The 26,208-nt window shown below is 42.5% G+C and overlaps 1 protein-coding gene across 2 annotated transcripts in view; it reads right to left on the bottom strand.

Annotated features, from left to right (window-relative positions):
• Positions 1-26,208, bottom strand: part of PARD3B (par-3 family cell polarity regulator beta) — a 647,317-nt gene that overhangs the window by 100,384 nt on the left and 520,725 nt on the right. For both annotated transcript variants that reach the window (XM_034786262.1, XM_034786263.1), the window contains one exon: positions 13,331-13,633. In XM_034786262.1, the coding sequence (XP_034642153.1) occupies positions 13,331-13,633 (303 nt within the window). The remainder of the gene's footprint in view (positions 1-13,330; positions 13,634-26,208) is intronic.

Genomic DNA, 26,208 nt, shown 5'->3' with positions numbered 1-26,208 from the left:
AAAATGTCTTGTGGGACAGGAAAATCATTTTCCGTCCAGCTCTAGCTGAGAGCTACAGACCACTGGAAACTAGCGGGAAAATAAAATTACATGAGAATTTTAATAATTTTCTCCACTTTTTAATTAGAATTAGATTTGGTATTTTTATTTAGGATTACCAACATCCCAGAGGTTATGTATTTCTCTGTTCATGTTCCCATTGTGCAGCTATTAAGTATGAAAAAAATGTAGAAAAAATGTATTTCCTTACAGCACATCTACTAAGGTAGATTTTCCTGTTCAAGAAGAACTGTTTAGTTAAATTGCTAGCCTGCTAAATGGAAATACCACAAGCTATTAGAGGTTTGCACTTTCAATATGCAAGTGACTGGCCTATAAACAAGATTTTAACAGCTTCTCTTTTGAACAGCTCTGACTGTTTAATTAATCTTCAGCCATTAACCATTCATTTAAAATGCCACTTACGAAATCTTAATTTTGCACATTATCAGCTGGTACACAAATAGCTATCCATGAGCAATAGCGTAATGATCTCCCTCTCTCTTTCTTAGAGCTCACCAACCCTATAGTCAATTTTGGCTTCTTAATTAATCACATACATATTAGCATTTAAAATTAAATGGCCGTTTTTTAAAAAGACTTAATGTGCAGAGAAAAGTTAATACTCAGATTATTCTCCTGCTTGTTAAAGGTACAAAAACCAGCTTTTGGTCAAACAACCTCCTGCACAAGACAGAAATTGGGACCTTTTGCCCTCAGCCAGAAAAATCATCAATGGAAGAGAGACAGGCAGGGCCATATAATACCATTCAAGCTGTATGGAAAGATCTCAACTTTCGCTTTTATTTATACATTTAAGAAGCTGGCAACATCATCCTCCAACACAAGTGAGGGCAGATGCTCAGACACATATATGCCTTTTGCATATGTGTCCAAGGACTGCAAAAAAAAGGATGTGGGGTTAACAGTAAATAGGCAAAGTTATCACAGAATGATACCAGGCAGTATTATCACATAAGAAAAGGTGGATCTGGAGGGGAAAAAATCTGATATACATGAATGCTTATCACATCTGCAATAACAGACTCATCAGCCTCTGTAGCAGAGCAGTTCCTAGGGAGTTGCTGGATTATAGTATATAAGATTTTACACATCTGTCAATAAGGAAAATGATCCAAATGCAAACCTAGCACTCAGGATGTCCTTGGCTGGATTTGTGACCAGTCCCAGGAGATATTAGGTCTGCTAACCAGTGGACAGCTTACAGGAAGAATGTATGTATTATTGTAAGCTCTTCCAGGCAGTGACCATCTTAGTACCTACCACAGAGGAACACTGGTTCTGACTATGGCTTGAGACTTTACTGCTATATAAATAAAATAGTGAATTTTAATCTGTGGCAGATGCAGCTTCAAAGTTATTCATGTTATGTAAAGGAAAACTGTACTCATTTTCCTCAGACTAGCACTTTGAAATTTCCAAAGATAAGTAGCATAAATAAATTAAGAACTATATTTGGCAATGAATTTGGCATACTTTAAAATGCATACTACTGGACTGAGCAAACACATTGAGCGATTTGTTCTTCTTTAGCACCGTTCCTGAGATATATCAAGTGTTTCATAAATCTTTTACATCACTATGTTTTAAAGGAAAAAGAGGAAATTGCTTTTTTAAAGTGTGAAATGGGGTTGCAGCATGCACCATGCATGTCATCTAAGGGATAGGAATGTGGACTATATCACTTTTTGACTATGATGTGACACCTGATTAAAGTATGACCATTTATATCATTGTTGCTACCATTGTTATACAATTGGAACAAATCTTGTACAAAGTATGTCATAAGGTGTCAATGGAAAAGTTATGATTTGATGACTATTGTATGTGCATATCATTTTTGTATTGAAAGTTATGAATATTAACTATATACCTGTGTTTCAAATGTATTTGCTCCTGTGGTAACACCCATAAGGTGGTTAGTTTACATCTAGTCTAGCCAGCACATTGTGAATGGACCATTCAAGTTGATGGCCCATCAACAAACAGAATGGGCCATGGAAGAAGCTTATCCCCACCCGATGGGCCTTCCTGAATATGGGAATACTTCAGCCTCAATACGGGTAATGGCTGCTCCTGAGTCATCGAAGCATGCAAGGACATGTGACTTGCTCATGTGACCATGAACTCCATCTTGTGCATGTACTTTTCCCACAAACTAAGACTGAGAGTTTTCCCTTCACATGGGAGAAAGTATAGAAGGCCGAGGAAGCATCTCCATTTTGCCTCTTTCCGGCTCTGATTTCTGGATTATGGATTTACACTAGCAGCAGTATTACAGCCAATGGACTGAGGACCCTCTAATCTTTTGGATGTTACCAGAGACATTATAAGCCAGCAGTTTATTCCATCACTGCTACAAATCTGATCCAAGAACTTTGCAATGATTGTATGTATTTGATTCCTTTGACCATTTTAACTCTCTCCTTTTTCTTTTCTCTTATAAATAAACCTTTGGATATTATTAGAGTTACCATATTCAAACATTTAAAAAAGAGGACACACCACAGGGCCCCGGCCCCGCCCCCGGCCCAACTCCGCCCCGCCCCCGCCCCGCCCCCACCCCAACTCCACCCCTTCTCCGCCCCCATTCCAACTCCTTCCCCAAAGTCCCTGCCCCAACTCTGCCCCCTCCTCTGAGCACCCTGCATTTCCCCTCCTCCCTCCCGCTCTGATCTTGGTTGGGGGTTGCTAAGTGCTTCCCTGCTCCCCACTCGACCCGCAGCCCCTATGCCCTTGCCTGCCCTGCTCCTCTTCACCCTGCATCCTCTGCACCCCCCGCCCCTGCAGCCTCTGTGTCCCCTGCTCCCCACTCGCCCTGCAGCCTCTGCAACCCCTGCTCCCCACTTGCCCTGCAGCCTCTGCGACCCCTGCCTGCCCTGCTCCTCCTCGCCCTGCAGCCTCTGTGTCCCCTGCTCCCCACTCGCCCTGCAGCCTCTGCACCCCCCCGCCCCTGCAGCCTCCACACACACACACACACCCCCCCGCCGCCTGCCCTGCTCCCCCCCCCGCTCACCCGGCAGAGGGAGAAATGCAGGCTCCACGTGGAATCAAACACAGCCCCGCTGCTCTGTGGGGGAGGAGGGTGCGGGGGAGGGACTCTGGCTGCTAGAGGCCCTAGTGGCTGCGAGCAGCTTTCAATCAGGCCAGGCGTCCAATCAGCTGCGCCGCACGAGGGGAAGGGGGAAATCCCGGACATTTCTACTTGATTAGAAATCCCCCCCGGACAGCCATTTAACACTGAAAAAGCCGTACATGTCCGGGGAAACCCGGATGGGTGGTAACCCTAGATATTATATACTAAAGGATTGGCAACAGCATGATTATTGAGTAAGATCTACATTATATATTGACCTGGGTATGTGGATGGTCCTTTGGGATCATAAGAACCCTTTGGTTGATTACATTGGTTTTAAATAACCACTCATCATTAAGTCTAGTGTCTGGGCAGAGAAACAAGGGCTGGGATATCTGAGGATACTGCATTTCTGACTTCTTGTTAGCCAGTGTGGTGAGACAGAAGTTTACTTTTGTTTCTGGTTTGGTATATCTTATGGAAGAATAACCACCAATTTAGGGTGAGTCTGCTCTATTTCTCAGAAGTTTGTCCTAAATCTGGCATCCTCAGCTGTGACCCACTGAGGCACGGTGACACCTAGGTTGTGCTATGGCAGAAGTTAGCAATATTATGAGACAGCCTAGATGAGTAAGCACTGTAAGAGATATGTGACTCACTATTCCTTTCAGTAACATATGTACCACAAAATACCGCAGCCACTATTGCATATTGAGACAATACGCATTTGTCTCAGGTACAGTCCCTCCTGAGTTCCCCAGGTGCACACGGTGATGGCACAGACTGCATCACCCTTTGCGATCATATAGCTTTCTCCTCTTGGTAGGGTAAGGATATTCCACAGGTTGGTAGGGTGATATGAGTGGCATATGGACACATTAAGTGAGAAGACCTTGTGGTCCTCCCAATGCAATAAATATAACTGTGGCTGGTCCTTATATAGGGCATACAAGAGGGATTGGAAGTTCTCTGCTCAGTCTCCATCCCAACCTATACATGGTCCATACAAGCTATCCCATGGTATTGACAGGAAAGAGGCGAGTGGGTGAGTGTGACCCAAGGCACCTCTGTATTCACACTCTATACACGATTGCAATGATATTTGTACCTTATAAGGTACATCTGAAAACTAACACCACACTGGTCAATAATAAACATGTGTGACAATGTTGTATGTGGATTTATGGATACTCACTGCTATTATGCTTTACAGTCTGTGACTAAAAATGTTTAAACTCCTCCAGGTATGTCAAGGGGTGTTGATAAACAGGCTTTCTCCAGACAAAGGAAAGAGGTTAACTCCTCTGAATTTGGCCATACCTGGTTAATGGGCTAGGCATTTGTATCAGAAGTTGCAGGAAGAGATAATTTGTATTGTAAACATTACCAACAGCAGAAAAGACAGCATGGAGTCTGCACCAGTTTGATGGGGTATATACCCCACACTTGCCTGGAAAGGGTTAATGTAGGCTAAGAAGGTGGCCAATTAACCAGACAGGCCATAGCTGACAGGAATCAGATGGCTTAAGTAATCCCGTGACTGAAGGAGGGAGCCCAGCTGAGGAGGAAAGAGCTGTGCTGGATTTATAAAGCCAGGAAATTGGTTGTGGAAGGGGGCAGTAGGGAAATATGCTGCAGTCACTGCCTGGAGAAGGGAGGAGTGTTTCATAAGAACATAAGAATGGCCGTACTGGGTCAGACCAAAGGTCCATCCAGCCCAGTATCCTGTCTACCGAAAGTGACCAATGCCAGATGTCCCAGAGGGAGTGACCCTAACAGGTAATGATCAAGTGATCTCTCTCCTGCCGTCCATCACCACCCTCTGACAAACAGAGGCTAGGGACACCATTCCTTACCCATCCTGGCTAACAGCCATTAATGGACTTAAACTCCATGAATTTATCTAGTTCTTTTTTAAACACTGTTATAGTCCTAGCCTTCGGAGGCTGCAGAGACATGTAGGCTACAGCTGCTCTCTGGGAGGAGGGAGTGGTGAAGCCAGCAAACCCAGAGATGGCGGAGTGCCAGATGGTAAGGAAAGGGGCTCAGGGAAAGGCCTAAAAGGAAACAGACCTTGACTGCTGTCTAGAGGGTGCTTGAGAGTGGGCCCAGATTCCCCTGCCAGCCACTGAGGGAGTGGCAATGAGGCACTGAATGGGACAACTTCCTAGGACTGCTGAAGGAAGATTTTGATATCCCAGAAGGGGAAAACATGTACAGGGATCTGGCCGGAGGGCTGAGTCATGAAGAGGCAGCAGCAGCTCATGGAGTGAGAGGGGCTGCAGACCCAGAGAGAGAGAGAGAGAGAGGCAGAGCGATAGCATGCCACTGCAGAAAGGAGCATCGACCTCATGAGCTATTTCCCAGTGCCAGCCTAGTGGTGAGTTGAGCACCCATCACAACCAGCACGGCACCCACACCTAGCTGGGAAAAGAAGCTTTATGTGGGGATACATTTCAGAAGAATACATTGCAAAGGTTTACTGGACTATAAAGAGGAGTGAACTTTCTAATGGCCAAGACATTTTCTCATCAGGTAAAGGATAACTTAAGGGTTCGCCTCCTGGTCACTGGTGATTTTTCCTATGGAGACAAGCCCTTCGACTTCTGAAAATTTTACACTACATGGTTGTGAATGGACTATGTCCTCTGAAGAGACAACTATATGGCTTTTTGATACTGAAGTCCTACCCTCCTCTACCTTCTCATAGAAAGTTTGCACTATTAAAAGGCATAGCCCTGGATACATACAAGAGGCTGCATTACCAAAAATTTAGGGTGATTAGAAATAAACAGAAAAATGCTGGTTGACAAAGAAATAAGTGTGATTTTTTTTTCAAGTTAATGTGTTTCTATTTTTAACTTATGTCAGTTCTTAGGATTCCCAGAGTGCACTGATCATACTAATGCTTTGGCTACATTCACGAAGAAGAACCACTCAAATTTCTATAGCACCTCTCATCTCAAAGATCTTGGCAAAATATACATAGGATTACTTCACCTTCACTGCAATGCAGCCATCACTGAGAAGAAATGCACCAATTGTTTAACAGTGCACAGGAATGCTACATAGCAGTTTAAAACAAGAAGAAAAGAAAACTATGCAAAACTGAAATTACAGATGGAGTTTTAGGTAGAAGGGATGTAAGTATGCATGTTGGAAGTACAAGAGGTACCTGCCCCAAATGGATGCATTTATATAGCAGGGGTTAATCATGTACTTCCTAATCACCTGAGTAATAATCTCAGCACATGCGTAGAGCACCGCAGCCTGCATTTTGCACTGTAGAGGGTTCCCAGGTCGGTATGGGACAACCCATGAGTGGGTCACTATAGTAAAAGAATAAATTCAGATCATTATGTGTTTTTTAGTGGGGGAAGGGAAAGGCGGTTAATTATATATCAGCGATTAGTAGCACTTATCTGGCCACAGAGATTCTCTCATTATAAGTGGCTTTATAATTTTATAAAAGTCATAAAAATGATAATACATTTAAAAAAAATCTGATTGCTTGATTCAACTGATGAGTTTTAATTCTCTCTGGCAATGACACATAACTGGAATTCCCAGACTAAAATGAGATCATCTACGCTTTGCTGAAACCAAAAAAGATTTTTTTTTTTTAAACTTTAGTCACTACTCAAGTCCCCACACACTATATCACCAGCTGTGATTCAAAAGTGGGAGGGAAAAGACAGTATTCTGAAGAAAAATTAACAGCAAAAAATCATGAGAGAGAGAGAGAGAGAGAGAGGGAAACCTAGCAAAACATGAACTATTCCATGAACAATCTGCTGATAAAAGCAAAATAACTTTTGTTTGGCTAATAAGCATCCATTATCCACCTCCCCATTATTCTGATGCAGACAAGGTCGTTTTCACACCTGACCTAAGATAGATTTGTTTGGTAATGTAGTTTTTTTTTCCACATCTCCATCTCCTCTCAGTAGCCCACACTGGCAGGATTTCCTTGCCTCCAGTTGTCAGTATTTTCAGTAACTGTTGGTTTAGATGTCACAAGCCATTCTATAAATTCATATCCGTTTATTCAGGTTGGGCACAACTCTAATGGCAAATACAAACAAACTTTTGTCTTTGAGAGAGAGGAAATATAGATTTAATACTGGCAAAGGCAGCCTAACAGGAATTCCAGTTTCTCCAATATGGTCAAACAGGCTCTACAAGTCCCAGATTCAACTTAGATTTTATTGCTAGCAGGTTGGTAATGGACCAGCGCAGGGAGACCAGGCTCACCCAGGGCTACCTCTGCCTCATGCCTCACCTCATCATCAATTTTTTTTTTAAGTTGGTGTTTTCCTGTTTAAGTTTTGGTTTTAGTTTTCCAGTAAATGTTGCTTGTGTGGCTCGGAATTAGAGATGAGCTCATGCTAAAATCCCAGCTCCAAAAAATGCAACCAGACCTGGATCTGTATCAGAGTTTGCAGCTCAATCTTATCACAATAGCAGACAAAGTCTACATTTAGAGGCAAGACACATTCTATCCAGCCAAAACCCACATGTTCATGGGAGAGACTTGTACAGTCCTTTTCACCTTCACAAGAAAGCAATACACACCACAACTTCCGTTTCAATGGGAATTGTACAAAATGGTCCTGTTAAAATGGAACTCTACCAGAACTTGACCCCTAATTAGCACCACACCTAATAATGGGTCTAATCTAAGTATGTTTGAATGTGAGAAATTTCAGATTTGGATCTGGATTTCGAATCCTCTACATTTAGCATAGAGTTGACATAACTGGCTCCTATGCATGGGGGTTGATGGTATGGAAGGGGAGATGCCAATTAGCTGCCTCTCCTTTGTATGGCAGCTATCCACTTCTTGACTATCTGATTGAGAGCTTTCTCCAATACTGTATTCAGATGAATGAGAAAGAGAATTTGGCATATTCCCTGCTAAACATTTACATTTCTGTTCATGTCACAAACTTCCAATGATCTGTATCTCAATGACCTAAGACCAGGGCTGGCCTTACCATGAGGCGAACTGAGGCAGCCGCCTCAGGTGCAAGACTGTGTGTGTGGGTGGGTGGGGTGGGGGTAGGGTTACCATTTGTCCGGATTTACCCGGACATGTCCTCCTTTTTGTGCTAAAAATAGCGTCCAGGGGGAATTTGTAAATCACTCAAAATGTCCGGGATTTCCCCCCCCCCGGCAGAGCAGAGCGAGCGGCTGGGAGGGCTGCAGGAAAGTCACGGGCTGGACTCCGGAGCAGCTGTAGAGGAGCTCCTCCTCCCCCCCCCATCCCTCCCTGCATTCTGAGCCGGCAGCTTCTCCTCCCCTGCAGCCCCGCGCCCCGCTCCGGCAGCACTGTGCAGGGCCAGGGACCGGGTTGTGTGTTGTGCTGGGGAGCGCAGCCACGTGTCCGGCTCGCACAGAGCCCAACACCCTGTTCTGAGCAGCAGGGTAAGGGGGGGCAGGAGAAGGGGCAGGGAGGTTCTGGAGGGGGCAGTCAAGAAACGGGGGGGGGGGGTCGGGAGTTCAGGGGGGGGCTTTTTGGGGGGAGGGGGGAAAAGTTTGGGCAGGCAGGGGAACGGGAGGGGGTAGGGTCCTGGGGGACAGTTGGGGGGGGTCTTAGGAGGGGGCAGTTAGGGGACAAGGAACAGGGAGTCTTAGGTAGGGGGTGGGGTTCTGGAGGGCAGTTAGGGGCAGGGGTCCCAGGAGGGGGCAGTCAGGGGACAAGGAACGGGGGGAGGGTTGGGGGTTCTGGGGGGGGCGGGAAGTGGGAGGGGCAGGGGCGGGGCTCCTCCCGTCCTCTTTTTTGCTTGCTGAAATATGGTAACCCTAGGTGGGGGACGCCACTAGGACCCAGAGTGTAGAAAATTGTGTCTGCTGCTGGTGCATATGTATTCTCTCTGCTCTAGATGCACAGAGATGGTGGAGTGCTGTGCTGGAGGAAGGAGGGCACAAGAGACATAACAGGCAGGCAGGAGAAAAGGTGAGAGGGAATAACAGAAAGCAGCAGGAGCTGCAGGGAGAGAGAGGAGGAGCAGCCTCTTATGTACCTCTCTAGCACCCCCAGGAGCCTGGACTGATTAACACCAGCTTCTCAGGGAGCTTATTGTTTCCTGCTTCTTCCCTGAACCCACTTGAGGAGAACAGGCAGTCAACTGAAGTACTAGGAGCCAGTTAGGCCCTTAAGACGCTGATATCTTCCCTCACTCAGGCCCTGCTACCAACCTGCTTATTTGTCCCCTTCAATTGAGTGTTGAGAGCCACTATAGCTGGACAGAACAGCAGTCATGAGTGAAAGAAGAAAACGCCCCTCTGGGGCAGCATTCAGAAAAGGAAAGAAAGCAAAGGAAGCTTTTCTATCTAAGCAGGAAGGAGCTCTCCTGAGACACAGGAGACACAAATGTTCCCATAGACACAAATGTTCACAGTGAGCCTTCCGGCCCCAGGGAGGGTTAGGGTGACCAGATGTCCCGATTTTATAGGGACAGTCCTGATTTTTTTTTTTTTCTTATATAGGCTCCTATTGCCCCCCCACCACCAGTCCTGATTTTTCACACTTGCTGTCTGGTCACCCTAGTGAGGATGAGAGTAGTGAGGAGATGCCTGATCTTCCAGTTAGTCAGAGTGCAGATGACCTACCCGCAACTGCAGCGTCCATATCTCCATCTTAAACGTATGTAACCATGCACGTTCCTGAAGAAAAGTGTAGATCAGAGAAGATTGTGGTGGAGGCGCAAGAAACAGCTGCTGCTGAGTTTAGTTCCTTAAGTCTAGATGACCCAGGACTGTGGACCCACTTGAGCAGTAGCCTGAGGGACTTCCTTGTACTGCATGGGCCACAGCAAGTGAAAAACTTCATGTTCCTCAAAGACAATGAAAATAGAAGTTTCCTCCCACACATTACTGGCATGAAATCCCCAATGGTGACAAATTGGAGAGGCCATGGCTTATGTACTCAAAAACCCAGAATGTTTTGTTGCAAACTCTTCCAGTCTAATGTTCCAGCCACATTGGGTTCTACAGGAACAAAGGACTGGAAAAATCTGGCTAGAAATCTGATATGCTATGAGAAGGCAGCAAATCACCAGAGAGCATTCCATAGGTGGAAAGAGCTTGAGATGAGACTAAGGTTAAAGGCCACCACAGATGATCAGCATCAAGAGAAGATTGCATCAGTGTCTCTGTACTGGCAAAACGTTTTGAAAAGGCTCATTGCCATTGTGAGAATGCTGGCTACCCAAAACATAGCACTGCATGGCACTTCAGATCAGCTGTATGTGCCAAACAATGGAAACTTCCTTAAAATTGTGGAGCTGATGGCTGAGTTTGATGCTGTACTCCAGAAGCATCTGAGAAGAGTCACCACCCAAGAAATATACACACACCATTACCTTGGAAAAACAATTCAAAATGAGATCATACAGTTACTGGCAACAAAAGTCAAACAAAAGCTTGTGGCAGATCTGTTTATTACTCTGTTATTCTGGACTGCACACCTGACATCAGCCATACGGAACAAATGACTTTAATGGTGCGTTTGTAACAACAGAGCCTAGTGAAAATGTCCCTGCAATGGTGACTGTCAGAGAGCATTTTTTAGAATTTATTGACATTGATGATACTACAGGAGCTGGTATCACAAATGTGCTTCTTAAAAAGCTGGAAGATACAGGAATTGCGATAGCTGACATGAGAGGTCAGGGCTACAATAATGGTGCCAACATGAGAGGAAAGAACAGAGGAGTGCAGACACGGATCTGAGAGTTAAACCCTTGAGCTTTTTTTGTCCCATGCAGTTCTCATTCATTGAACTTGGTGGTCAGTGATGCAGCATCAGCTTCTAGTGAGGCTGCTGAATTTTTTAATGTAATTCAAAGCATCTATGTATTTTTCTCTCCATCAACTCATCGATGGCAAATTTTGAAGCAACATCCTCTCTGACACTGAAACCACTGAGTGCCACATGATGGGAAAGTCGAGTGGAGGCGATAAAGCCTATCAAATACCAAACTGGGAAGATAGATGATGCCATAGTTGCCATTATGGAGGATAATGCTATGACAGGAACTGTTCGTGGGAGAACAGTGGCAGAGGAAAATGGAATCACCAGAAAAATACATAACTTCAAATTTCTGTGTGGCTTAGTGTTGTTGCATGACATACTGTTTGAAATAAATGTTGTAAGCAAGAGACTCCAAGGTGTTGACCTTGATATATCTGGAGCAATGGAACAACTGGACAAAGCAAAGTCATACCTACAGTCTTACCGGTCAGATGAGGGATTTCTGAAGAGTGCACAGAGGAACTTCACACTGAAGCTGTTTTCCCACCCATTCAAGAATACAAGAGTCACCGAAGAAGACGACGACATTTTGATTATGAGGCACAGGATAATCCCATAAGAGATCCCAAACAACAATTCAAAGTTGAATTCTTTAACCAGATGCTAGATTGTGCAATACAGTAAGTTGAAGAATATTTCATGCAGCTCAAGGAACGCAGCAGTATATTTGTTGTATGATATTCCAAAACTCCTCACTATACCTGAAGAAGACCTACACCAGCAATGCAGGGCACTAGAGACAGTGTTGACACATGATGACATGCACGATATTGATGCGAGTGATTTAGGCGATGAACTGAAAGCCCTTTCAAGATACATTTCAGCAGGATCAACTCCAAAGGCTATTCTGGAATATATGTGCACAAATAAGATGACCACCCTCTTTCCAAATGCTTTTGTTGCTCTGCGCATACTTCTAACACTTCCTGTAACAGTTGCCAGTGGAGAACGCAGCTTCTCCAAGCTGAAGTTAATAAAAACACATCTATACTCCATAATGACACAGGAGAGGCTGGTCGGCCTTGCAACCATCTCAACAGAGCATGAGCTGGCCCAGACTGTGGACCTTCAGGAAGCAGTTCAAATCTTTGCGACCAAAAAGGCATCACTTTGGTTATTCAAACAGATAAAAATGCCAGTGTTTACTATGCAGACAAGAAAAGTTACATTTGCTGTTCAGGCATTTGAAAGTTAAGTGTTACTTACAATTTTTGAACGAGGCATTTTAAGTTGTTAGTTCTCCTTTATTGGGGTAGGTAGCAGAGCAGTACCACTAGAGGAGTAGAATAGGAAGAAGGCAGAATTGAGACCTTTCTAAGTTTTGGCCCAAGCGAGGGGGCATGGGGGCGTCATTTGAGCTCCCCGCCTCAGGTGCCAAAATGTTGTGGCCTGGCCCTGCCTAAGACATATCCAAAGTATTGTATCCCTACAAACTCAAAACTCTCCCATGTCTATGCTCACACAGCCTCTCAAACACATCCAGCATAGAATGTGGCAGTGAGGAACCACATTACAAGCCACAGTACAAGATTCATTCACTAATATTTAAACTGTTCCCCCATCCCATATTCCCAATTCCTCTAATGTCCATTCACCCATCTTCCTTGCACAGTCACATACTGGCCAGAAAAATCCCATGTACATTTATTAACACCATGACACTAATGAAATCATATATTTTTCATACCCCCTACCTCCAGAAGTAACCAGCTTTAGAAACCTCACAGTGATGGCTGCATCACTGAGTCACAGGGTTTTCTTTTTAATTCAAAGAAAAACTTCACCATCTTTCTTTAATGCTATCAACCCGGAAGCTTGACAGTAAGGATTAAAAATTGCTCCTTCTTTCTCAGTTGGTTATTGGAAAGGCTGTGAAAGGTAATCAGTCTTGTGAAGCTACACTTTACAGTCTGCATAAAATGCCATGATTCCCAGTTCTCTCCCCAACCTAATTGAAAGTGCATAATATCTCACAGCTGGGGAAATGTAAACTGTAAACATATGCAATATATCACACTATCACACAAAAACCCGTTACGAATGGGCACTGGGTGATCATCAGGACCAAAAGTCAGAGTTTTGCTGAAGAAGAAGAACTTTTCCTGTCTAAAAGAGAAAAAAATACTTTCTCAGCAGCATAGGAATTGGATTGGAGGCAATTCATTCATTCTGTTTGTGAAATATGGACCTTTCTCTAATGATTTTTATTTGTCTGCTGCTTTATGTAGACCCTCTTCAGGGGTGCTGTTGGGGCAAAGGCTGTTCTTGGTTAAAACAATGTATATCAAGAGTAAAACCATTTTTTTCTATTCGGTAAATACAAGTGCACGTGAAATTGAAAAATCAGGTGATCTGCAGCCATTGGGAAGTACTACCTGTCAGAAGACGTCTGGGGATGGTGCTGCTTGTTTATCTTTGCATACAGTCCTTCCAAATGTTCCCTCTCTCCTGATACTGAAGGGATATCCCGTGGGTATCCAAAGGTTTCTGCTACAGGTGGAGACGATGGCCTGTAGACATTTGCTGCTGGGTAAGCCTCTCTGAAGTGATTCACTCTGGCATAATTTGGGTCCATCTCATCATCATCATCATCAGGTGGTGGACCTACAGGGCTTGTGGAGTAATCAGCAAGCCCTCTTGCCTGCTTTTGCCGTAATTCCTGATGTTTTGCACCAATCCTAATCATTAGATAGAAAGAAACAAAGAAAGACAACACATTTGGATTTACTCCAGCAATGACAGCAAACCAGTGATGCATCAAGGAAAATTTTAAAAACATCTCTCAACTGTTATAACTATATGTATATTTCAAGACAGTAGAACTCCAATGCAAGCAGAAATCTCTAGGTTCTATTCCTTTGGCATGCATCTTTGTAAACAAGTCATGTTATCATTCCGCACTCTGACAACAGATTATTGCAGAACAGGGTGCAATTTTTCACAAGTATTCCTGGTAAGTGCTGTTTGTGTATATGTGCACACACACAGTTTTAATCATACACAGATCTAATATTTTAGAAATACATCTCTACTAAAGGTTTGTGTTAAAACCACAACGCAGGCTTAAATATCTAACCTAATCTTCAAACTTTTCATCTAAATTAGCTAATAAAAATATTATTGCCTCTTTGGCCTCTTGACCGACACATATTCTTCTAAATAAATTAACTTGCGAAAAGTGGATTAAACGTGAAATAAATGTGAAGATGGCACAGTTGTTTGCAAAGCAGGAGCAAAAGCAATTTGCTTGAGATTTAAAATATATATATATATTTTTTTTTCCATAAATGGAAGACCTCATGCCTCATTATATAGGGGCTAGGGACAGAGTAAAACAGGGAAGAAATTAATAGAAACCTGACAGAGATGGATTGGTACATATAAGTGAATTAAAGACTATTACTGGCAGTGCTCCACTGTGATAAAGCCTTAAGTGGTATTACAAAACGCTTCTGCTAATCAGTGCCATTGTGTAATCTGTGGGGAATAGGAATGGTAAAACATATTCAGGTAAATTTCAAACCCAAACTTCAACGATTCAATATTTACTCCTGAATCAAAAAAATACAATAAAGTTCCATGAATGTGCAACTTTTGTTAAATGTTCAGTTCCTCTTTAAGATGGCATAATTAAACACAAAGAGAAGAATGACAGCAGCGTGCTGACAGTAGTATGGAGACTGTACTTATGGAAGTGTTTGATGCAGGAAAAGATGCAAGGCAGAAGCATGTAGCACACCTGTAAAAGTCAACATTTACCCACTGTCACTGTATCTGAAGTATAGTAGCATTTCCCCATATTTAATAAATATAGCGACAGAGTCCTGTGGCACCGTATAGACTAAAAGATGTATTGGAGCATAAGCTTTCGTGGGTGAATATCCACTTCGTCAGATGTATTCAGCCACGAAAGCTTATGCTCCAATACATCTGTTAATCTATAATCTGCCACAGGACTCTTTGTCGCTTTTTACAGATACAGACTAACACGGCTACCCCTCTGATACTTGATAAATATAGTGAGTCTATAGAAAGAATAAGAGGTAGGAAAATACTTAATGTGGTTAAACATTGGTGATGACTGTGGCCAAAAACACACAGAGTGTGCAGGACAAATAGTCAGAAGCCTGGAGATGAGAAAAGAAGAGGTTTTGGAGAAAATTTGGAAGGGCCCTGAAAGATACATAGCCCTGGAAATAAGACGACTAAACCACACTGAGATATTAAAGCATTGCTGTACATCCAGTTGATCCATTCTTTCCAGATATGTGCAACCAACTGGAATATGTACCTGAGGATTTTTATTTTGCTTCATTAGAAAATATATTTCAGTATGAAAAACCAAGATGCATCTTGCGGTGGGGAGGGACGATGCAGCAGACAGCTTTGATGGGTGTCAATGAGGTGCACACACCAAGGTTTTGGCAGCTGGCGGGAGGGAGGGATGGAAAAGAGGAAAGTGTGTTCAATTTTTCCTCTCCCACTTCCTCAGCCATGGAACACTTCTCTCCTCCTCCTCCCAGGTCACCCTTCCTCTTTCAGAATAAAACCTAACGTGTACAGTCAGTAACGGGTGGGTGAAAGAACAGTAGTTTTCTGTGTCCTCTCTACTGTTTTCTCCAAGTCCTCTAGCCCCCATCCATTTACTGCATTTTCTGCAGATAAGGCTACATTTATTTATTCTGGCTCTTACTGTATTTCTTCTGTTTCCTTTTTTATTTCTTTGTTCCTACTAAGTTCCTCAAACCACTTGGGCTTTCTGTTCTTATACCTTCTATGTTTTGTTTTTTTCTTTTGGCCTTTTCCTGTTTCTCTCCTCTACCCAATCCTGCTCTCTCTGTACCCTTCAGTCTTCTCTGCTTTTCTACTCCCCTCATTCTCTCATTCCACCACACACATTCTTTGTCTCTAATTCACATGCTGGCCCAGCCAGGTCAGTAGCCCTGTGTGGATGGTGGAGGCTGACCAGCCTGTAGGCTCACAACTCATAGCACTGCCAGGATTCAGAGTGTCTTTGATTCCACATGGATCTGTTACTATGCGAATGGGAGATTTCACTAGGGTGGGGTGTGTTTGGGTCGTCTCATGGAGGGTATATCATGGGGTTGACATATAGCAGACCTGGTCAGTGAGGCACACATGCTCTCAGCTAACCTGCTGTCAATTTCATTGGCTCAGCTAGCTTCAGACTCCTTTGGAGGGCCAGAGTTTGATGGGGTTTACATAAAGTGGGGGAGACGTCTGTTTTTTGTAAAACACACAGGGACACTGGGATAGATATTGAGGAAAAGGGACATTCCTTTACTCAGGGACACATGGGTACTCTGGGGTGGAGAAAAAGGCAAGCATGGATATACAGCTGAAGTCTATGCTGAAATTACCACAGATGAAAACAAACACTAATAAGCAGTGATTGGTTTTCCTTTCTATACTGTAGCGTCAAACCTCAAACCAGCCCTAGCACGAATAATTAGTGAGTAGATGAAAATATGCAAAAGGCTTCATCCTCTACGGGTTCCTGAATAACGATAAAAGAAAGACTACACAGCAGGAGGGACCCAGCCTGCCTGCGTCAGAGCTGCCAGAACAAACTCACCACATTTTATGTTAAGTCATTTTGGAAAAAGTTCTAATCCGATCAATTCTTGCAACAAAACAATCTTTCCAGGGCGAGTGCAGTATGGATTCTGTTGTCAGGGAGTGCTTACTGTACTATGATGACAGGGATGGATTTCCATTTGCAATACAGCTACAGACATCAATACAGCAGGGAGCGGGGCTGTATCACTGGTTTCTGTCTTTTATCCATAAAGTGCCTTCACAAGAAATCATCTTGCAGAAAGATTAATATTTTACATGCCCCACATGGTGTTCTGTTTAGAAATGGAAAGATGAAAGCACTCTATTTGTTTAACCCCCACCCACACACCTCAAATAGCCTATAGCTATTGGACCCAGTACATTTATCAGTTCTACAGTCCCTGTCTCTGAAAGTTCTGCCTTTTGCCCATTAAATGCTTTTATAGCAATTTAAGATTATTTCTGCTATTGGGCCAAATCCTGAGAGATGCTGAGCATTTGCAAATATATCCAGGAAACCGAAGACAATAGACCAGATCCTCAACTGGTCTAAAATGGCATAACTCGATGGACTTCAGTGGGGGTGCGCCTATTGACATCAGCTGAGGAGCTAGCCCAATACCTTTATGCTGCACATCAGGGAATTTCTACAGGTGGGATAACGTACAGGTTTTCTATTAACCTTAATGATGGGATGTTGTATCTCCTTGGATTGTCTCATGAGGGAGGGCAAAAGCAGCAGCACATAACATTCTCTAGAGGAGAAGACTTGGGGCAACTCATGGGAATTGCAATGGTGAACGGAAATGGACTCTGAACCGATACGTACGATACCCCTTAGAGATTGCAGACTTGACGGTAACAGAGTAGCACAACACAGTGGCATCATGTGTAACTTGCTTTCATGTTTGACAGTGAAAGTAATTTGTTCTGCCATCAATACTGGTACCTTCTGCACAACAAAAGCTGGAATTAGGTTAGCACAATTTTCTTTTGTTACTGTGAATAAGCCTAGCGTCTTCAAATTTTCCTTATGAATGCAGCCTACAGTCACTTTCACTGCTATGATCTGTACCTGCTCAAGAACAAATTACTTACTTTCTATATTATGCTGACCAGTCAATGCCAGTTTATGTGAATTTCTTGATGATCAATGCCTCATCTTTTCAATAGGGCCATAGTAATTGTATTAATATTTCTTGTTTCTTTCTCACTCTTCCATGGAAATCTATAACATCTGCTCAATGATCTCTCTTTTACTGTTTCTGTTTTTCATTTCAATCCAAGCTCTACCTGATGTGAGAATTGAACTACACAGGCTGTATAATTTCAATTTTGTATCTACCTATTTTACTAAACCTTCCTTTATTCCTCTTACCATTGTAGTTTCTATTTTCTAAAGTTTTTCCATTTTCCATTTTCTAAAGTTTTAAATATCCTGATTGCATAACATCACCATGTTCTGACCCAATCCTTAAGAACATTTGTTTTCTACAAAACATACCAATAAGTGCCTAATAATCTTTTATCCTGCTTCACCCTATTACCTTCCTCTCCCATATAACATTCTGTCTTGCCTCCCCAACCTGCTATGTGTTGCACATTTGTACAGTGTTTTGCCCTGTTCCCCTACTCTTACTTCTCTTTTGTTGATTTTTCTTATAATTTAGACTAGTTCCACCTCTTACCCTCATCACAGAAATCTGCCAAATCAACAGAATTGTCACCGCAAACAGCCTTGAAACTACAACTAGAGTACTATAATTATAGAAGAGACCAACATGTATCACAGGATGGGTCTGGTTAAACAAGTGGAAGCAAGAGATTACATGTCACTCACCACCCTGACACCAGCAGTGAAACTAAAGAGGAGAGGCACAGGTCACAATCTGAACAGTTTAGCCTAATACTAAGTTTATATAAACTTCCTGATGAGGGAATGGGAAATAAACCACATAGGATGGAAGGAAGCCAGTCACATTTCCCTTCTGTATCCCATATCAATTCTGCTCACTCTATTCTGCCACCTGAAACCAAGCATCCAGTTAAATCACTGCATGACGAATGCATCAACTTCCGTTAGCTGTGCATCTGTGAAAACACAGCCCTCTCACCTAGGTAGCTAGAGCATAGGCATCTTAGAAATGCTGTAGCATGTCCTGCCCTCTTAACCTCCTGTGATTCCCCCTCTCTTTTAATTGTCATCCAAAGCCAAACACATAGTTCCTGCCTAAAGATTTTCCGTAGCTTCCAAATCCCAGAATCTATCATGCATAACTTTTCCTAGCCACATATAAGCCAATAATTTTGGGCTGCAAAGGCCAAATGCTCACATTGCAGATTTTTTATATAACCCTGATAAGAATATGGATAAAGTTTTCAAAATAACTTAAGTACCATTTTCAAAAGTGGCTTAAGACATTGAAGGAGTCTAAATCTCATTGAAAGTCAATGGGCCTTAGGCTTCTAAATGTCTAGGTCAGTTCTGAAAAATTGAACTTATGTGCATTTGAAACTTTTACCCCATATCTGGGGCTGCTCAGCACAAGAACAATAATTTATGGTATACACGTTCATTTATTCCTCAGACCTCCTTCCAATATGACTAGGACCCTACCAAATTCACAGTCCATTTCATGGTCATAGGATTTTTAAAATCGTAAATGTTGTGATTTCAGCTATTTAAAGCTGAAATTTCACAGTGTTGTAATGGTAGGGGTCCTGACCCAAAAAGGAGTTGGCAGTGGTGGTGTCCCAAGGCTGTTGTAGCGAGGGGTTGCAGTACCGCTACCCTTACTTCTGCGCTGCCTTCAGAGCTGGGCGGCCGGAGAGCGGCAGCTGTTGGCCGGGCACACAGCTCTGAAGGCAGCTCGCCACCAGCAGCGCAGAAGTAAGGGTGGCAATATCATACCATGCCATCCTTACTTCTGCACTGCTGCCTTCAGAACGGAGCAGCTGGAGAGTGGCGGCTGCTGGCCAGGAGCCCAGTTCTGAAGGCAGAGCCGCCGCCAGCCGCAGCGCAGAAGCAAGGATGGCATGGTATGGTATTACCACCCTTACTTCTGCGCTGTTGCTGCTGGTGGGGCCCAGTGAACAGCTGCCGCTCTCCGGCCACCCAGCGCTGAAGACAGCACAGAAGGAAGGGTGGCAATAAGGCAACACCCCTAAAATAATCTTGCAACCCCTCCGGCAACTCCCTTTGGGGGTCAGGACCCCCAATTTGAGAAATGCTGGTCTCACCCATGTAATCTGTATAGCAGAGGGTAAAAGCACACAAAAGACCAGATTTCTCAGGGAGAGACCAGATTTCATGATCCATGACGTGTTTTTCTTGGCTGTGAATTTGGTAGGGCCCTAAATATGATCCATTAACACAAATTCCATAGCTGGCACCTATTTTGTGTACCACAAGTATGAACTCTGTAAGGAACTTCTATTCAATAATCACATCTTTTCTTAGTGGGAAGGAACAGAACATTCCAGCCTTCAAGTTCTTCTCTGTTGTATATCTCAGGTGAGATGAACAACTGGTTAGCACAATGTGCAGCATGCAAACCAAATGCTGCCAGTTACCATCTGTAATGAAAACATGAACAAAAATTGCTAGCTACTGCAGAAAGGCTGCAGTTACAATTGTGGCCATGTAGACACAGCTCAAAGACTCCTACTGACAGCACTGAAATTGCTTGAGGGATCCCAAAAGGCAGATAATGTACTATTTTCTTCTAGCCAGCAAGAACAAACTTTCTGCTGAAAATGTACAACAAGAAGTACAACAATCTGTTTTATTATACGTCAAGTACAGATTGTGTGCCTGATGCTGTGTAGAGCACATGGAATGCCATGATCCATGCTCCGAGGTGCCAATCTAAGTAGACAATACAGTCAAACAGAAAATACACCTGGTGACCAAACAATGGTGCTGGGGAGGGATTGCTTCATTTTTAATAGAGTACAGCAATATATTTTGATACAAAGGATTAAAATTGATAGGCTTTGCAGAAAATGTATGTTTTAAGCAGCGATTTGACCAAGCATTAGTGCATCAGTGAAGGAAGTTCCCAAAGGCAAAATAGGAGAAGGAACAATAACTAGCAAAGGTGAAGTGTACAATAGGAATAGATAGGCAGGAGGCATAGGTCATTTACGATAATTAGTATTCGATTTGCAATTAATATAGTGAAAAGGGAGTGGTTGGGAAAGCGGCTTGAGATGTAGCTGGACTTTCACAAAAAGGCCCAATCCTCTGAGTCTTTTAATCAGGTTAATTGGTGTAATACACATTCTTCCATTCATTCGGTCTTTCCTTGTGTGCAGCAGAATAAAAGCCGCTGCATTTTTCCACTCACGTGATGCTGCCTGAGATCTCCAAACCGCAATGATTACTCAATTTACATCTGATTTAGAGTCTTAATAACTCAACTGTGATTTTACATAACATTTCTGCTTTTGTCTCTCATTTCCCTAATTCATACATAGACTGAGAAAAGCGTTATCTAGGAGAAAGTACCCTACTGCCCCAGGAGGTCATTTGGATTTCAGTTGGGTTTAAGGTTTCAATACTTTTTTCTATCTGGTAGCACAATATATTCCAATGGTTAAAACATCAGATTTTCATTCATCTACATAAAAGTGGACCAAATAAATTCTGCCTTTAGACCTTCATATGCAGCACTCACTAAAGTGAATTGAGTATTTCATGTGACTATCTGAGGCAGCATCTGGTCAAATACTTTACATTTTTTATTTTATCATTATTAATATGCATGAACTTTTCATACAAGTATTAACAAATCTTATTCATAACCTGAATGTGTTACCTTTAAAAGTCTCATTTGTGTTTGTCAAGCTTTTATTCTCTGGTCAGGCCCAATATTTTAAAGTGGAAAGTGAAGTATTTCTCATAGTTCAGTGCTTTAGTCTTCAACCCCCAAAACAATGGGTAACTGAAGGAATCATCTGAAGGCAGCTGTGTTGGACCAGTAGAAGTGTGACTGCAGTATTGTCATTACTAGATATATCAAGCATGAAAAGGAAAGACCCCAGCTTGATTACCAGCTTCTTTTCAATTGCCTTGCACTGCGTATAGTAATATACACAAGTGTAAAACTCTACTATTCTAAGCTGGTCGAGTACATTACACCCAGTTTGCATAATTGTAGGCAACTGTAACAAGATGCATGGCAATGCTTGCAGAGCTCTGCTTAATGCAGATTCATATTCCCTGCACCTCCTCTCCTGCTCATCACTCTTTACCCCGAGCTCACACTCCCACCCCGCACCAAACCTGTGCTATGTAGGATCAAACATTAATTTAGTAAGCGTCAACATCCCTGTAAGGTAGCTAGGAGATACATACTAGAGAGATTACTTTGTCCACCACTGAAGTGCAACCACCTTTGAGGTGACACATGGCTGTTTAACAGTGAACAGCAACACCGTCCAATTGAAATTACAGGAGAAATTTAGGTAGGTAAAACATACTTACTAGAACATTTGCTACTTTTTGAACAGCAGGGTGAAGGCTATATAAGGTTTTCCATTCATGTAATTTCAATATTTTTCAGTGAATTTGTTTTGATCATGGTTTTATCTCGTGTGTGTGTGTTTCAGTCAATTTAAAAGTGGTCAACTTTTACCGGAGCAAATAGCCATAGAAAAAGAATTGCAAATGGCACGTATTTGCTGATGAAAATATTCTCCCCAAAGTCCTTGCAACTTAACCAATCAAGGAAAAGAAACAAACAATCACAACTATACAACACAGCTCAAGTTCTGAATATCTATGATCTTTCCATAAAGTAAACATTTCATAAACAAACAACCAGATAAATTGAATGATGACTCAATGTGAGGAAATTGTAATTTACTTGCACATTATTTGCTCAGCTCTAGTGAGTATCGGATTTGGAATCTGGCAAAAAAAAAAAAAAAAGAGATTAATACCACTGTTCTTAAGAAAAATACCATGTGACCTGTACTGATCCCAGGATGTGAAGATTTTGATTTTACACTGCATTCAAATGACAGCATCTGAAACTTCATGCTGCTACGCTGGTTCATGACCAACTCAAAGGGAAGACTGACATTTACTCACTCACCAACACCATTTCCTGTAGCGTTAGGTGTCCTTGGAAAGTCTCCTGTCCAACACTAAGCTGTCACAACTTTGCTTAGGCTAGTGAGATCTTATGAACTTACAGCACAAAGTACTGGAGTGCATAAATGATGTTATTTTTCTCCATATGAAAGAAATTCAAAGAGTGGAAGATTTAAAACGATATCCCTGTGATATGATTTTTCCCTAAAAATTTTTTCATTATATATTATATTAAATGTATGTTTATAGACACATATACAGAGTCTACCTACATAAAATAGAGACAAATTCACCTGAGTTTGGGAATGAAAGGTTTACTTTTTAATTAATAGTCCCTGATTTAAAACTAAGCTGAACATGAAGAGATGGGACTTTTTAGTTTTCCAGTACTAAATATGTTGTGGAGAATTAAATGTGTGCACTGCACACACACACACAAATTGCAAACATCTAGAAGATAATAAGGTGATAAGTAACAGTCGGCATGGATTCGTCAAGATCAAATCATGTTAAACCATCGTAATAGCTTTCTTTGACGGAGTAACATGCCTTGTGGATGGGAAGAAGCGGTAGATGTGGTACAGCTTGACTTTAGTGAAGCTTTTGATACTGTCTCACATGACCTTCTCCTAAACAAACTAGGGAAATACAACCTAGAGGGAGCTACTATAAGGTGGATGCAAAACTGGTTGAAAAACTGTTCCCAGAGAGTAGTTATCAGTGGTTCACAGTCAAACTAGAAAAGCATATCAAGTAGAGTCTCGCAGGGATCATTTCTGGGTCCAGTTCTGTTCAGTATCTTCATCAATGATTTAGATAATGGCATAGGGAGTACACTTATAACGTTTGTGGGGGATACCAAGCTAGGAGGAGTTGCAAGTGCTTTGGAGAATAGGATTAAAATTCAAAATGATCTGGACAAACTGGAGAAATGGTCTGAAGTAAATAGATTAAATTCAATAAGGACAAATGCCAAGTACTCCACTTAGGAAGGAACAATCTGCTGTACACATACGAAATGGGAAATGACTGCCTAGGAAGGAGAACTTCAGAAAGGGATATGGGGATCATAATGGATCACAAGCCTCAACAGTGTAACATTGTTGCAAAAAAAGCAAACATAATTCTGGGATGTATTAGCAGGAGTGTTGTAAGCAAGACACAAGAAGTAATTCTTCCACTCTACCCTGTGCTAATTAGGCTTCGGCTGGAATATTGTGTCTAGTTCTGGGCGCCATATTTCAGGAAAGATGTAGACAAATTGGAGAAAGTCCAGAGAAGAGCAACAAAAAAAATGATTAAAGGTCTACAAAACATGACCTATGAGGGAAGATTGAAAAAATTGGGTTTGTTTAGTCTGGAGAAGAGAAGACAGAGGGGACATGATAACAGTTTTCAAATACATAAAAGGTGGTTACAAGGAGGCGGAAGAAAAATTGTTCTTCTTAACTTCTGAGGATAGAACAAGAAGCAATGGGCTTAAATTGCAGCAAGAGCGGTTTAGGTTGGACATTAGGAAAAACTTCCTGTCAGGTTAAGCACTGGACTAAATTGCCCAGGGAGGTTGTGGAAACTGCATCACTAGAGATTTTTAAGAGCAGGTTGGACAAACACCTGTCAGGAATGGTCTAGATAATACTTAGTCCTGCCATGAATGCAGGGGACTGGATTAGATAACCACTCGAACTCCTTTGCTAACTGCCCATGCCTACAAATGTTTACCTTAGACTCTCTGGCAGAGAGGGGGAGAGAGAAGAGGAAGTCTGCAATTATGGTATTTCCCCAAGCACATGCTGATGCAAAGTGCTGAAGGGCATACAGATTTCTATGTGGGGAAGCAGCGGTGGGCTTTCCGAACCATTTTTCTGCCTCCTCTGACCCTGGCATTGTCAAGAAGCTGAACTAGCTCCACTGGTAAGTTAGAGCAGCCACCAGACTTCTCTAGCTTATGTCAGATGAAACAGTCTCCTGGGAACCATTCTGAGAGTCCAGGATCATAGAACAGTGGCATGCATGAGCCCCATCTTTGAATGTCCCCTGTGTGCAGCAGAATGCATAGATCCAGCTTTATAGCACTGGGAAGCTCCCCTACATCAAGCCCTCTGCATTGCTTGAGCAGTACCAAAGAGAATTTCCCTTAGCGGAGGATCTCAATCTCTGTCTCTGCAACTAAACTTTCCAGCAACAATAACAAAACAACTTGATTATTACTTTTCCAAGTTCCATTTTAATCCTATGTTTCCTATGAAGTATGCCTTTGGCTTGTAAGCAGTCAATAATGCAATCAGTTATAATTCTCTTTGACAGCATCATTTTAAAGATGTATCTTCAAAAAAGTGTCACAGCTTAGCATAGTTCTCCAGAGAAAGCGAGGCCATTACCAACAAAATGTTTTGACTCTTTAGATGGCCAGACAGCATAGTCTTTGAAAAAGAGCATCCGGATCATAGTGAAATTATTGTCTCAATGAAGAGCAAGCCAGCGATGCTACGGGAATGAAACTCGGGGGTTCTTTAGAGGGCCAGGCTATGACGTATTGGAAAGTGCCAACTGGACTGCGGCATCTGGGAGAGAAACCTGGTGATTGGACAAAAGGATCATCTGTCAAATAATCTACACCATGCGTCAGTCTGGCTCCCACACCCAGTACAGTACTCAGCTCTGAGCCAGAACATTCTGGGTTCAAGCCCCAAACCAGCTCTGTACTGGAGGTGTCCTTCTTTGTGGACTAGCAGTATGCAGCTTGCTGAGGCTGTCAGAGCAAACTCTGTTTTAGTAACAATGTAAATTGGAACTGGAAGCTTAAAACCCACCACTTGGTTTAAATGCAATGTCATCCCCTATGGAAGTGGGAGAGGATTGCTGACATCAGTCAGTCATAGCCACATATCCGACCCTCACTGCTCACTGGTAGGCTTTTATTACACTTTCTGGTATATATATAGCAGCAGCAGATCTAAAATGAGAATCACTGAGAATCAATGGGATGGGATTCGTCTGTCCTCCTGTCCAGTGCAAATGCTGCCACTGTAATAAACAGAAATCTGATAACTTCATACTGTCAGCACAAAATGGAGCGCTGACCTTGACCTGTGTAACATCATCCAGTAATTTTTTCAGAACTCCTGCATACCGTGCTACCCTGCTATGATCTAATAAGAATCTACAAGTAATTAACTGGAATTTTTTGAAAACCGAAGCCTTAATCAAATATGTATTCTTATCAGGGTTCCAAGGCAGCAATAAATTGGGACATTTAAAAAACTGGGATCTAATCCAATCTGTGATCTGATCAGGGTTCAATGGTTATAATAAATTGGGACTATTAAAACTGGGATCCCATCCAACACTTTATTTTGTCTAAACCACAGGACCTAGCTGTGCTGCAAAGTCAGGAATATTCAATGAACAGTAATGCCAGGTTGGATTAACCCTTAATAAATAGTGATACCAAAAAACATGGGCGTCCCAAACAGGTATGGTCTTCCCAGAACTGAGCTGGGAAAGAAATCAATTACCAAGATTTTATCAGAGACTCAATATGACCATCTCCAGGTTTTTATTTTTATTAAA

Source organism: Trachemys scripta, chromosome 11 (genome assembly GCF_013100865.1).
Source record: "Trachemys scripta elegans isolate TJP31775 chromosome 11, CAS_Tse_1.0, whole genome shotgun sequence".
Classification (NCBI taxonomy): domain Eukaryota; kingdom Metazoa; phylum Chordata; order Testudines; family Emydidae; genus Trachemys; species Trachemys scripta.
Note: the sequence above shows the minus strand (reverse complement) of the source record. Positions and strands in the feature narration are given on the sequence as shown.